The sequence below is a fragment of the Spermophilus citellus genome (genome assembly GCF_964194105.1).
Source record: "Spermophilus citellus genome assembly, chromosome: 2".
Classification (NCBI taxonomy): Eukaryota; Metazoa; Chordata; class Mammalia; order Rodentia; family Sciuridae; genus Spermophilus; species Spermophilus citellus.
The window spans coordinates 201,810,629-201,825,408 of record NC_138183.1 but is presented as its reverse complement, the minus strand read 5'-3'; the positions used below and the strand labels follow the sequence as shown (position 1 = coordinate 201,825,408).

General features: G+C 35.6%; 1 protein-coding gene and 1 pseudogene across 2 annotated transcripts; both read left to right on the top strand.

Annotated features, from left to right (window-relative positions):
• Positions 1-462: 462 nt before the first annotated feature.
• Positions 463-1,369, top strand: LOC308641995 (olfactory receptor 10A3-like; annotated as a pseudogene). Its single transcript has one exon. The product of its transcript is annotated as an olfactory receptor 10A3-like (transcript).
• Positions 1,370-6,563: 5,194 nt separating this feature from the next.
• On the top strand, positions 6,564-7,508 carry LOC308642859 (olfactory receptor 10A3; the record flags this gene model as incomplete). Its single annotated transcript, XM_081282237.1, has 1 exon — positions 6,564-7,508. One exon carries the CDS (start codon positions 6,564-6,566, stop codon positions 7,506-7,508), a length of 945 nt encoding a protein of 314 aa, XP_081138363.1.
• Between the last annotated feature and the right edge of the window lie 7,272 nt (positions 7,509-14,780).

The following is a 14,780-nucleotide window of genomic DNA, read 5'->3' as shown; positions in this document are numbered from 1 at the left end:
AATTGGGATTATCATTAACTTTATTTTTTCTGCATTTATTGCTATTTGTCTAATTTGAAATTCTATTTTAAAATGCACATATGATGATAAAATTAAAAAGAACACAGATGCATACATTAATGTAATGGACAATGGATTCTAAATAATACAACATTCATACATGCTCTAAGAATAGATTTATTTTTTTGCTACAAAGCAAAAAAGTTGCCAGAGAATATCTGCTATTATTCTGTACATTTTAAATAAGATTTCCGAGCTAAAATTCTTCACTTCTTATTCTAAAGATTCACTGTTATGAGTTATTGACCATTCTTCAAAACTGCCAATCTGATGTTCTCTCAAAATGTGTGTGTCATTATATCTTCTGACACAAAGAACAGACTTGATTTCTCAACAACTGGACTGTGATCTCAATTTTCATTTACTATGTCTGCAAAAACAATATAGAGCTCTAGCAGTACAATGAGAAGACAAAATCAAAGCTCTGTGGTTGAATTCATCCTCTTGGGCTTCTGTAACTTTCCTGAACTCCAAAAGCAGATCTTTGGGGTTTTCTTGGTCATTTATCTGGTGACCCTGATGGGAAATGCTATCATCATAGCTGCAATCTTTCTGGACCAGACCCTCCACATCACCATGTACCTGTTCCTGCAGAATTTATCTGTGGTGGAGGTGAGTTTCAGTGTAGCCATCATGCCTGAAATGCTGGTGGTTCTGACTACTGAGAGAACTATAATTTCTTTTGTGGCCTGTTTTGCACAGATACATTTCATGCTATTTTTTGGTGTGACCAATGTTTACTGCTAGGGGCAATGACTTATGACCGATTTGCTGCCATCCTTGGACCTACCCCATGATTATGAACAAGAGAGTGTTTGTGAAATTAGTCATGTTCTCATGGGTCTCAGGGATCATGGTGGCTACTGTGCAGACCACATGGGTATTCAGTTTTCCCTTTTGTGGCCCCAATGTAATCAATCATCTGTTCTGTGAGACTCCCCCAGTGCTGGAACTGGTATGTGCAGATACCTTCTTGTTTGAAATCTATGCCTTCACAGGCACCATTTTGATTGTTTTGGTTCCTTTCTTGTTGATACTCTTGTCTTACCTTCGAATTCTCTTTGCCATCCTGAAGATGCCATCAACAACTGGGAGGCAGAAGGCCTTTTCCACCTGTGCCTCTCATGTCACATCAGTCACCCTCTTCTATGGCACAACCAGTGTGACTTATTTACAGCCCAAATCCAGCTACTCACCAGCAACCAAGAAACTGAGGTCATTGGCTTATGCATTGCTCACACCCCTGCTGAATCCCCTTAACTACAGCCTGCGAAACAATGAGATGAAAAGAGCTTTGGTGAAATTATAGCGGAGAGCGGTGGTTTTACAGTCTGACTTGTTGAGAAGCCATGTGAGATTTGCTCATTCCCCAAGTGAACTCTATTTGAATTTAATAAATGATGATAACAGATTCCATTTCTTGATATTAGTGTGTTCACACTGTTGAATTTGTTGAGTTTGAAAATATATCAGGAGATCCTTCTCTTTTAATACTGTAGTCTTGTCATTTGTTCTTTTTTTAAAAATTTATTTATTTATTTTTAAATTATTATTTTTTAAAAGAGAGAGCCACATCCACAGCCCCTTGTCATTTGTTCTTAAAAGATAAAGAAGTTTGCACAACACATGATACAACAGTCTATTCATGCCTTTCTCTATTATGGGCATCAAGGTTACTATCAGAGTATTGTGATTAAGATGATGCTTTAATAAATATCTAGTTCAATAGGTTTCAATGTATTGATGCTTTTATTTCTGTGTGATGGACTGATAGGATTGATAGGATGAGTAGTTTGGTGCTTATATATTTTAATAGCTATTATTTTAGGAGTACTAGGAAATGTAATAGGTTAATTTTCAAAATGATTATCACTACTTCAGTTTCACTTGAGGGCCTACTGATCCTCACTGACAGAGCTTCAAGAGACCAACATGGTGATGTGATTTTTATTTCTGAAGTAAAATTTGGTTCCAGAAAAGACTAAAAATATGTTTATTTGGGGGGGGGTTAAATCTATATTTCTCTTGGTGCTTTTATGAATTTTTGTGTAATGTTGTTGATTAGAGAACTACATGGGAAGTTTCCTGAGTTCTCACCTGCCAGTGTTGGTATCATTTTCATTTACATACTGTTTTAGAGACTTTCTTTGTATTACCATTTCAATTGTCCTCAGATATTTTGTTTATAACAAAAAATAATTCTTTTTTGAGGTTTATTGTGGGAAGCAAATATAATTGATTAATTGTGGCCCTTGTGTTACATCACTAATTTTGTGACATATTCAGAATGCATAATTTCAAGGTTACAAAATTTGCAACATTTCATGCTTGCTTTCTGTTTCAATGTTGCTCTTAGAGAGTAGAGAGGGACCAGTTTATCAACTCTGTTATCAAATCAGCTGTACTGCCCTTAATTTCTGCTTTAGGGATAGCAATAAAGGAGTAAAACACAATTATTTTCCATGCTTTCACTTAGTTATGGGAAAAGCCATCTTTATTTACAAGTATTTCTGCCCAAAATTAAAAGTGGAGGCATAACATGAACTGGATTTTCACTAAAAGCAATTTCATCAGAAGGTTGAAACCAGTTTGAGTAATATTTGAATGTTGTATATTCCTTCTATCACAGCCTTCAGTAAGCATTATTAGCCAATTCGGTTTTTGGATTCTGTCCATTGGTGTCCTGAAATTTTCTCATTGCTCTTAAAGACATCAATGAAATGAGTCTATTAAGAAATAAAAAAAAATTTTGAAAGCTAAAAAGCCAAGAACAATGTACAACTTAAAATACACATCTTGGGCTGGATGTAGCTCAATGGTAGAGCATTTGTCTGGTATGTGTGAGGCCCTGACTTTGATCACTAGCACCGCAAAACAAAAATAAAATGAAAGATACATCTTCATTATAATTTTTAGTTTTTAATTTATTTATCATAAATCAATTCTGTTAGGAGTGGATTAATGTGAATGTCCCTGGGGAAATAGTCTTGGCCCTTGAGGAATTTCAAGTTTATTGGAAGATCACTCAACTTTGGATCACTGAATTTAAAATTTAGGTATTTCTCTGTTCTTGGTAAGAAATGGAATTTGAACTGGCACTCACATACATGATGACATCTGAAACATACTAAAGCACCAGTCTTCTTGCTCTACTTAATTCCCACCATTGCCCAAACTGTGCATTCTGTCCAGTTGAATCCTCCACCTGCTTACCTGCCTTTGCTCACACCTCCCCTGACTCCTCCCTTCTTTCCCTGTTTACAAGGTTCATTCACCCTCTGATTTCACAAAACTCCTACTGGGAGACGTCGCATTAGAGTTGAGTCTCATGTGTACAAGGCCTCCAATCCCTGTGGACACATGGAGGACTGGCGCTCCATGTGTGTTCTCTTGAGCTTTCTTTCCTGCCCAGAACTGAATTCTTCAATTCTCTGTAGCTCTCATACAAAATATGAGAAGGTCTATGAGAAGCATTCCAAGTTCTCTCTGGAGGGATTCTCTGGGGCACATGATTCTATGTCATAGGAGGTTAAAAATCAGTGCAGTGAACCACTGAATTGCATATATGAACAGGTGTATTTTGATCAGTGGTGAGAGTGCTGTTGAAGTAGCAGGCAAATGAGAGTCAGAGTCAATGGGTAAGGCAATGCGGCTCCTTCTTGTGTACTTGTTAAAGGTTTTTTTTTTTTGCTGCGAGTTCTCAGTGAGGGTTGATGACGCTGTTGAAGACATGCCTCAGGGATCAGTAGGCACAGCTGAAGCATTTGAATCAGAAGATTTTTTGGTTTGATGCTTGTCTGTTTCTTTTTTGTTTGTTTTTCAGAGAAAACTGCAGACCATAGTACAGGCATAAGGACTTTGCATGCACTAATCATGAAATTCAGGGAACTTTGTCAATAAGTCCCACACTAACCATATATGATTGGCAGGCTGAAACCTAAGGAAAGAAGCAACCTGCTCAAGTCCTACTTGTTAGTCTTTTAATATATAGAGAAAAGAGGGAACATTCATGATCAATTGTTCTTTACCACTATTCATAGTTTTCTTATTATTGTTGTTTTTGGTGTTATTTATTTTTAAAAACATACATACATTTTTAAATCAGAACATGTTAATTATACATACTTATAATGTAATGTGACATTTTAAAACATGTATACAGGTGTGCAATGATCGTATGAGAGTAAGTGGCACTTCTACCACTTAAGACACCTATTAGAAAACAAACAAACAAACCAAGCCAAAACAAAAATCCACTTTATGTGTGTGTGTGTGTGTGTGTGTGTGTGTGTGTGTGTGTGTGTAAGATTCTAAAGAATTTCTGCTAGGTATTTTGAGTTGTGCAATTAGTTACTGTCAACCATAGTTATCTTACTTTTAAAAAAAGATAATTTTATTCTGTTATGTGCTTTTAATCAGTTCTATAAAAGTTTCCTAAGATTTTATAATATCTAAATAATATAAATTTCAAAACCTGTCCATTTTTCTAATATTTGGAATTGATTACATGTTGTACATTCTTTTTGCTATTAGAAATAAGTCTTGAATATTTTGTACTGCAGAGTGTACTTTACTAACTTTAGGAGGATTTTTCATATCAAAAATATGTAAATAACTTGATTGGAATACATGACTATGGTCCAACTCGGGAATAAAGCAATTTGTCTTCTACTGTTGCTAATACCCTACAGATCTGCACTGAAGACATCATATACCTTCATCTGGCTGGGATTCTGTGTCCTACTGGCTTCCTCGGCTCTCTTGTATTTCCTCTGGTTTTCAGAACATCACAGAAGAAACAGTGTCTCTACTCTAGGCCTATTGTCATCGAGGACCTCGGATTTAAGCAAGTGCATCCTGTGGCCCTTCCATCCACTGGCCCTTCCACCCACAGCATCCTGTGAATATGGTTGTCTCTCCATCTCCCGTCACATGTAATCTTTCCCTGATTTAAATTGTCTAAAGCACTTATTTTTACTTGCAGTTTTTTCCCTATTGTGTCGTGTACTGGCTTTACTTTTCTTTTAGACACTGTATTCTTTAAAGATACAGTCTAATTTTCCTAATATCTTCTATTCATTTGTTTAAAAAAATACTGTTTTTACCCCCGGTACTGGGAATTAAACCCAGGGATGCTTTACCACTGAGCTAAGTCCACAGGCCTTTTCGTTTTTAAAATTTTTTTGTTTTGTTTTGAGACATGGTATTGTTGAGTTGCTGAAGCTATCCTCAAACTTTTGATCATCCTGTCCAGCTTCTCAAATCATTGGGATTACAGGCATGAGCCACCTCCTCTGGCAAAAACTTGGTGTTTTGACATCTGTCATGAGCCAGCGATTATTGTAATATTGTGTAGTTAGCACAGAAATAAAATTTTCCCACTCTCAGGGATTATACTGTGGTTAAATTTTTACACATACATATATAATGTCAATTGGTAAAAATTAAAAAACATAGTGAGGGTAAGAGGTTCATATAGAGTCCTGAGGTTTGAGGGGGTATGTTTTGTAACTTACTGGTGAGGGTCATAGTTATTTTAGGTAGTGTGCTTTGGTCTCTGTTGAATGCTTGACTCTATAGTGTTCCTGACTACATAGAGTTTGGAAAAAGGTAGGTAGGTGGTCAATCATATCTTATTGAATAATTAGTGATTCCATGAACTTCTTAATGAGGATATTAGGGACAGGGAAAAGAGAGAGTGGTTCGAGAGAGTGGAAATTTTGAAATTATAGTTCCAGAATGACTAAAAAGTGGGCTTGTCCTTAAATCATCATGGTTGGAAGATTGGGCCTTGGAGCTCTGACCCTAAAAATTTCACATGCACAGAAATCTCAATAGAATTGTCCAGAAATCAAAAGAAATCAATAAGCCTGGAGCCAGTTTACGTAGTCTACAGGTGTCACCATTGGTAAATGAGTCTAAAATACACCCTTTCTAAATGTTCTTATGAAATGTTGTCACATTTTAATGTCATATAAAACTCTATTCATTTTGAATCTAGTGAGTATTTCAGTAAATTTACATAAAATTCACTATTACTGATTGTTAGGTTACTGTCAGAATTTTGAGGTTAGTTTTTTCCATCTATTTTTTTGTGACTCTCTCTATATATATTTATGTAACATTGATTAAAATAGATGATACCTATAGCAAAGTTATGGAATTAAAACCAGTGTTATAAAATATTTGTATTTACTTTAAAGCTATATTTATTTACAAACTATATAGTGTACAAACTGTAACAGAATTTTGATAGCATTTTGATTTCTAAAAAGAATTCTTCATGTTTCCTTTTGTATTTGATCCACTAATCCTAGTATTTTGATATTCTCCAAAATTTTCAGCATAAGTTTTTGTGAGGATGGATTCCTCTCTTCATTCTCTGCCAGAATTTCTGATTTAAATGCAGGCTGTTGCTCTCAGCTATTGGACCGTAACTTCTTTTTTTTTTTTTTTTTTTGCTTATTATGTCTGCAAAAACAAAATAGGGCTCCAGTACTACAATGAGAAGACAAAATCAAAGCTCTGTGGTTGAATTCATTCTCTTGGGTTTCTCTAACTTACCTAAATTTCAAGAGCAGATCTTTGGGGTTTTCTTGGTTGTTTATCTGGTGACACTGATGGGAAATGCTATCATCATAGCTGCCATCTTGCTGGATCAGACCCTCCACATCCCCATGTACCTGTTCCTGCAGAATTTATCTATAGTCGAAGTGAGTTTCAGTGCAGCCATCATGCCTGAAATGCTAGTGGTCTTAACCACAGAGAGAACTACAATTTCTTTTGCGGGTTGTTTTGCACAGATGTATTTCATTCTTCTTTTTGGGGGGACTGAGTGTTTTCTCCTGGGGGCAATGGCTTATGACCGATTTGCTGCCATCTGCCATCCTCTGACCTACCCCATGATTATGAACAAGAGGGTGTTTGTGAAATTAGTAATGTTCTCATGGGTCTCAGGGATCATGGTGGCTACTGTGCAGACCACATGGGTATTTAGTTTTCCCTTTTGTGGACCCAATGAAATTAATCATCTGTTCTGTGAGACTCCCCCAGTGCTGGAACTGGTATGTGCAGATACCTTCTTGTTTGAAATCTATGCCTTCACAGGCACCATTTTGATTGTTTTGGTTCCTTTCTTGTTGATACTCTTGTCTTACCTTCGAATTCTCTTTGCCATCCTGAAGATACCATCAACAACTGGGAGGCAGAAGGCCTTTTCCACCTGTGCCTCTCATGTCACATCAGTCACCCTCTTCTATGGCACAGCCAGTATGACTTATTTACAGCCCAAATCCAGCTACTCACCAGCAACCAAGAAACTGATGTCATTGGCTTACACGTTGCTCACACCCCTGCTGAATCCCCTTATCTACAGCCTGCGAAACAATGAGATGAAAAGGGCTTTGGTGAAATTATGGCGGAGAGCAGTGGTTTTACACACAGTCTGACTTGTTGAGAATATATGTGATATTCATTAATTACCCAACTGAACTGTATTTAAATTAATAAATAATGAAAATATTTTATATTTCTTTTTAGGAGTATGCTTAATTTGTTTAGTTTCCCACGTTTGAAAACATTTTAGGAGACACTCTTTTTTAATACTGTACCATTATTATTTTTTTACATTTCCATAACATATGGTAAAACAACCTAGTCATCAGTTTTGCAATTAGGAACATTCATGTCATTACTAGACTATTTTTATTAAGATGATGCTTCGCTAATTATCTATACGTTATATATTGATGATTTTATTTTTTGAGTGATTAGATTTCTCAAAGTGGACTGAGGAGATAAAATTTTTTGTAAATGTATACATAAATATAAGTATATATGTACACATACATGTTTGTACAGAGAGAGAAAGAGAGAGGAAGAGAGAGAGAGAGAAAGAGAAATTGGGAATCCAATTCATAGCTTTGTATATGGTAAGCATGAACATAATCACTGTGCTATATCTTCCACCCTGTTTATATAATTTAATTGCTATAGCAGAATTACTTTTCTAATGCTTGTAACTATTTCAGATGGCCTGAAAGCCCACTGAGATTCACCAATTGCTTTAAGCTCAAGAGACCTACAAATATACCGACGTGATTTTTAATTCAGGAGTACAAATCTCTTCAGTGAATAAGTAAAAAAGAAAAAAAAAAGAATTTATTTTGTAAAGGCCCAAACTAGATCACTTCATGGAGTTACACATGTTATAATACCAAGCTGCTTTATCTTGGTATTTTTTGAAAGATTTATGGAGTGGTGGTTGCCAGAAAGCTATATGGGAAGTTTCTTGAACTCTCACTTGGAAGAAATAATCATAGTTTTCAACTATAGGTGCTGTTTAAGAGACTTTTGTTGCATTTGCATCTGTAGGCCAAAATATACTCTCCAACATTTTATTTTAAAAAATGAATGATTCTTTTTTGTTGTTTACTGTTGAAACTAGTGGAATTCACTGATCATTCTTCTTTATACGGTCCTTGGATCACCTCCAGTCCTTGAACCCTATTTACTGCATGCTTCCCCCAACTATCTTGAGTATTCTGTGCTGTTGGCATCTCTAGGAAACTGAGTCTGAAATGCAGTGAGGAGTGCAAACATCTGGGAAGGAAAAGAACTGACACGATTGGCAGGAGGAGTCCTCCTGCTTCCCAACAGCCCTCCTTCTTGCCCAAGAGGGAGCTCTGGAGTATACATTAGGGCATCCCACATGGGTCAGAAGTGCTAGATCCTTGCCCAGTCATTGACTGGAGACTCTTTAAGAATTTCATACATAGTCCCAGCTATGTAAGAAGCTGAGGAAGAAGTGTTGCATGGCTCCAGGTGTTTAGTGTCAGCTTTCACAAAATAGCAAGACCGTGTTTAAAAATAAGTTAAAAAACATTAGAAAAAGATAACTATATTTGTTGTTATAATAGTCAAAATCAGAAACATCTGTCACAAATTTTAGCTTTTTAATTATAGATACTCTTTGAAGAGCTTTATCTTTCTCTATAATTTCCTTCTTGTAACGCTTTGTAAGATGGAGTCTATGCAAATCTCCATTCCTCAAGTCAATACTTTAAGTGTGTTTTGCTTTTGTAGGGATATCAATTATGTATGTACTGGATCTTTTTGTTAGCTTTCCAATCGCCAGTTTTTATTCTAATGACTCATTTTAGTTTTATTTTGTTCAAAATTCTTTGCTGTCTTTAGCCCTTACTTCAGTATCTTCTGTCTTTATCAATATCTTTGCTATCAACGTTGTATTTGAGATTTTTAAATCTATCACTTTCCTGAAATCTGTCCATGAAGGTGCTACCAGTTTCTTTTGTTTTGCTGCATCCTCCTGAGCAGGCATAGTTTTTATTTCATGCTTTCCTTCCATAGAGACAGTTAGTTTATAAGCTTTAAATATCTTTAGACACTTTTTGGGGACAATTTACATCCACTCTGTGCTGTGTTGGTGAATGTTCTTTCCGTATTGTTGTTTGCTTTTCTTGTCTCTTCCCTCCTTTCCTTCTCCAGTTTCTGTGTATTACTGTGAAGTGGGGCCTTTTAATCATCTCCCATTTTGATAAGAGTGTGTTCTTTCTTGAGCAAGTTATCTGTAAGGTGTTTGGTTAGAGAAGGGGACAGGCTATGTTTCAAGGCAGCATAAATTGCCCATGAAGAACACAAAAACATTCTTTACGAACTTGGAGCTCCATCTTGAGCCAGATTCCATGAATTCCAACCTGCTTTTAAATTAGATCCCCAGGTGACGTGGACACACTTTAAAGTTTGAGAAGCTTTGCTGTACAATGCAGTGTAAATCTTCATGCTAACCATGAGTTAATTTTTTCTTCCACTGCTCCCCTGCCATCAGATGATTAGGACTCACATATACCATATTACCTCATTGACAAGATAGCTTCCTAAAACTACAGTAGGACTATGTGATCCTTTGGTCATCCATGCCCACCTGCTTCTCTCTGTTTTAAAACATGTCTGGGGAAGTCTTTACCACCAACCTTCTTAAGCAGTTCTCATATCTCTAAACAAGCGATTATGGTCACTACAATGATTCCAAAATTTAGCGTACATCAGAATGTAGAAGCAGAAAAAACACACCATCATACTTATAGGGTTCTGTCTGGATGTGAACATTAAACTGATGGAAATAGATTGGAAATAGATATCAGAAAACTCTCACAAAGCAAAGAATAACCAGAGAAGCAAAGTTGATTAGTTATATATTGAATTGGGCAATCATGGTAACTTTTGAAGAAACAGTTACATTATTTTTTTTATTCTTTTCAGTTTTATTACAAGGAATTCTGTATGGCTTAAAATGTGAGTTATTTTAACAATAGTTGTATGGAGGTATTTTAGTCTTGACTAATGTCCTTGAGGGTAAGGATGTTGTATGTCCACATGGGAATTTTATCTTCTGTTTTTCAGAATCAATGTGAAGTTCAGTGTGATCTTCTGCACCTGCTGTTTTTCAAGAGCCTTTAATTTAAATACTGAACATCAGAACAGTATATTTTAACCCCTTCAAGAATCTGACTGATGCTAAGCCAGAGGGTTGGGCTCCATACAAAATGTGTCTTGCAGCAGATCTGTGGTGGGGTCTGGTTGCATGCTGATGCTGCAGACCTGGGGCTCACACTTTGGAACCACAGCTCTGGAGGAGGAGGCTGAACTGCCCATGTAGCATCCCTTTTGAATCACATGCATCTTATTTTCTCACTGTATCTGACTGTTCCTCTCTCATGTTGTAATTTAGGTTAAGATATGTGCTGTTTTAAAAAATATGACATTTAGATTCAAATGTCTCATTGTTCTTTGGGGTAATTTCTTGGAGCACAGTGATATCTTTAACTTGTTATTTAAAAACCCGAACTTCACTTCCAATAAAAAACTAGCTTTTATTTAATACAAAGTAATAAATCCAAGAACTAGATGATTAAACAAACAAACTGCAAAAGGCTTTCTCCGAAACCCTCAAACTCTCATCTCCCCAAATTCTCTCAAAAGTAACTCTCATCCCCAGTCCCATTCCATGGAATAATTATTCTAAATTGGTGATGTACATTCCTTCTGATATTTCTGATGGATGTAAAAATAGTGATATCTATACATGTGTGTTATTTCAAATTAGAATAAGAGTTTATACTCTATTTTAAGCTTGTTTTCTCTGGCTTTTAAGACTTTAGTTTTCCTTTTTGTTTTAAATAAGCAAATCAGAAAATTTTAGAGTAGAAGCCAAGAAGGAAGCTTTTTATGGAAGTTGAAAAAGAAAATAGGCAAAATATGAGATGAGAACTACCATTTAAAAACCAATTTTAATAGTTCAAAATCTTTCACAGCATCTAATTAAAAAGGAGGCAACAATAGTTTAATATTTGACAGAAATAAAAATAATTCTCAATAAGAATCTGACCTCATAACTAGAACTTGGACTGGTATACTTTCTAGTTATAGATGTAAGTCTAAATCTTCAAAGTATGTATAATAAGAGCAAGTCAACCAAATACAAAACAGTGCCAGATCATCCTTTACTCTATATTCTTGAAAATGAAGAGATTAATGTACTCGTGAGTTCTTCATTAAAAAATGCCCCGTAAGCCCTCATGACTTCAAAGTTCTGGGGCTTAAATCAGAGAATACTAATTTTTCAACTCTTATCCAATTCATCATGTATGTGCAACCATGACAACAAAATTATAATTATGTTTAAAAAGAATTATTGCTCTTCCAAACTTTTACTTTAAGTCAAATCCTTGTTATTAGTAATACTTAAACTTTCCATTTCAAAGTAGTAAACACTAAAAGTCAATAAGTTAGTATTTAGCTGGGCATGGTGGTGCACACCTGTAATCCCAGTAGCTTGAGAGACTGAGACAAGAGGATTGCAAATTAGAGGCCAGCCTCAGTGATTTAGTGAAGCCCTCTGCAACTGAGTGAGACCCACATCAAAAACAGTGATAACTGTAAAATATCATCTCAAAATAAAAAACCAAAAGGGCTGGGAATGTAGCTTAGTAGCAAAGTGCCCCTGGGTTAAATCCCCAGTACTTTGGGTAAATGTCCAAATGATGAGTTTTAAATTCATCATTAAAGTTATCCTTAAAGTTAAGTTTGTAAACAAACAGTAAAAGTGCAATAAGTTAAAAAAACAAATAAAATAAAACCTTGGTTTTGTACAGCTAAAGCTTATATAGACAACAGATATAAAATCTTGTTCACCAGAACCAAGCATCAAATAATGTCAAAGAACATTGTGAACCAAAGAAAGCAGCAGAAAAACCTCATAGCCAGGTTGTGTTCTTGAGAATTTTTAAATTCCATTGTTCCCACACTGTATGTGCCATATCCTAAACAAAATCTATGAATATAAAGTAAGGCCAAGAAATTATGAATTAATGGTTAGTAAAATGTAATCTGCCTTACTGCTAAAGCTTCTAAGAAAACGAAGAGCAGCATACATGTCACAGAGCTTAAGCACTGAAAACAAAAAAAGAAAAATTGCCATGGCTAGAGAAAATTCATGGTAAATAAAGACTTATCATTTGATATGAAAACTTTCTTATACATTGTAAAGGTATACTGAAAAGGCTGGTAATGAAAAACAGTGATAACTGTAAAATATCATATTTGGTATGAAATAAGAGCTTATAGATTGACAGAAAACTATTCAAATGTCAAATGTCAACTACATTATACCCAATTGCCACTAACAATTCCATCAAAGTAGGTACTCTTTTAAATCTGAGACTGGCAACAATATTTCCAGAATTCAGTCAAATAAGCCAAACCAAAGCAAAACAGAAAAATTAGGTAATATTTATGGTAATAGCCCCAACAAATGTAAAATTTATTTCTCTTTTTGCTTATATTTTAGTTGTTTTTCAGACCCCATAAAGAGTAGCTGAAATTTATTTTTTTTTGCATTTTTTAAAAATTTATTTTTTAAATTTTAATTTGTTATATATGACAGCAGAATGCATTACAACTCATATTACACTTATAGAGCACAATTTTTCATATCTCTGGTTGTACACGAAGTAGAGTCACACCATTTGTGTCTTCATACATGTACTTAGGGTAATGATGTCCATCTCATCCCACCATCTTTCCTACCTCCATGCCCCCTTCCTTCCCCTTCCTCCCCTTTGCCCTATCTGAAGTTCCTGTATTCCTCGTTCCCCATCCACCATCCCCATTATGAGTTAGCATCCCCATATCATAGAAAACATTGGCATTTGGGTTTTTGGGATTGGCTAACTTCACTTAGCATTATATTCTCCAACTCCATCCATTTACTTGCAAATGCTATTTTATTCTCTTTTAATGCTCAGTAATGTTCCATTGTGTATATATACCACATTTTCTTTATCTATTCACTACTGAAGGGCATCTAGGTTGATTCCACAGTTTAGCTGTTGTGAATTGTGCTGCTATAAACATTGATGTGGCTGTGTCCTGTAGTATGCTGTTGTTAATTCTTTGGTTATAGACCGGAGAGTAGGACAGCTGGGTCAAATGGTGGTTCCATTCCAAGTTTTCCAAGGATTCTCCATACTGCTTTCCATATTGGCTGCACCAATTTGCAGTCCTACCAGTAGTGTATGAGTGTGCCTTTCCCCCCACATCCTTGCCAACACTTACTGTTATTTGTATTCTTGATAGCTGCCATTCTGACTGGAGTGAGATGAAATCTTAGACTAGTTTTGATTTGCATTTCTCTACTTGCTAGAGATACTGAACATTTTTTTCATACATTTGTTGACTGATTGTATATCATTTTCTGAGAAGTGTCTGTTCAGGTCCTTTGCCCATTTATTGATTGGGGTTTTTTTTTTTTTGGTGTTTTTGAGTTTGTTATATATCTTAGATATTAGTGCTTTATCTGATGTGCATGTGGTAAAAATTTGCTCCCATTCTGTTCACTCTCTATTCATCTCACTGTTTGTTTCTTTTGCTGAGAAAAAGGCTTTTAGTTTGAATCCATCCCATTTCTTGATTCTTGATTTTAATTCTTGCATTATAGGAGTCTTATTAAGGAAGTCGGGCCTAATCCAACATGATGGAGATTTGGTCCTACTTTTTCTTCTAATAGGCACAGTGTCTCTGGTTTAATTCCTAGGTCCTTGATCCGCTTTGAGTTGAGTTCTGTGCATGGTGAGAGAGAGGGTTAATTTCATTTTGTTGCATATGGATTTCTAATTTTCCTAGTGCTGTTTGTTGAAGAAGCTATCTTTTCTCCAATATATGTGTTTGGCACCTTTGCCTAATATGAGATAACTGTGATTATGTGGGTTTGTCTCTGTGTCCTCTACTCTGTACCATTGGTCTACAGGTCTGTTTTGGTGCCAATACCATGCTGTTTTTGTTACTATTGCTCTGTAGTACAATTTAAAGTCTGGTATAGTTATGCTACCTGCTTCACTCTTCCTGCTAAGGATTACTTAGCTGTACTAGGTCTCTTACTTTTCCAGATGAATTTCATGACAGCTTTTTCTATTTCTATGAGGAAAACCATTGAGATTTTGATTGGAATTGCATTAAATCTGTGTAGTGCTTTTGATAGTATGGTCATTTTAACAATGTTAATTCATCTATCCAAGAACAAGGGAGATATTTCCATCTTCTAAGGTATTCTTTGATTTCTTTCCTTAGCACTCTGTAGTTTTCATTGTAGAGGTCTTTCAGATCTTTCATTAAGTTGATTCCCAAGTATTTTATTTTTTTGA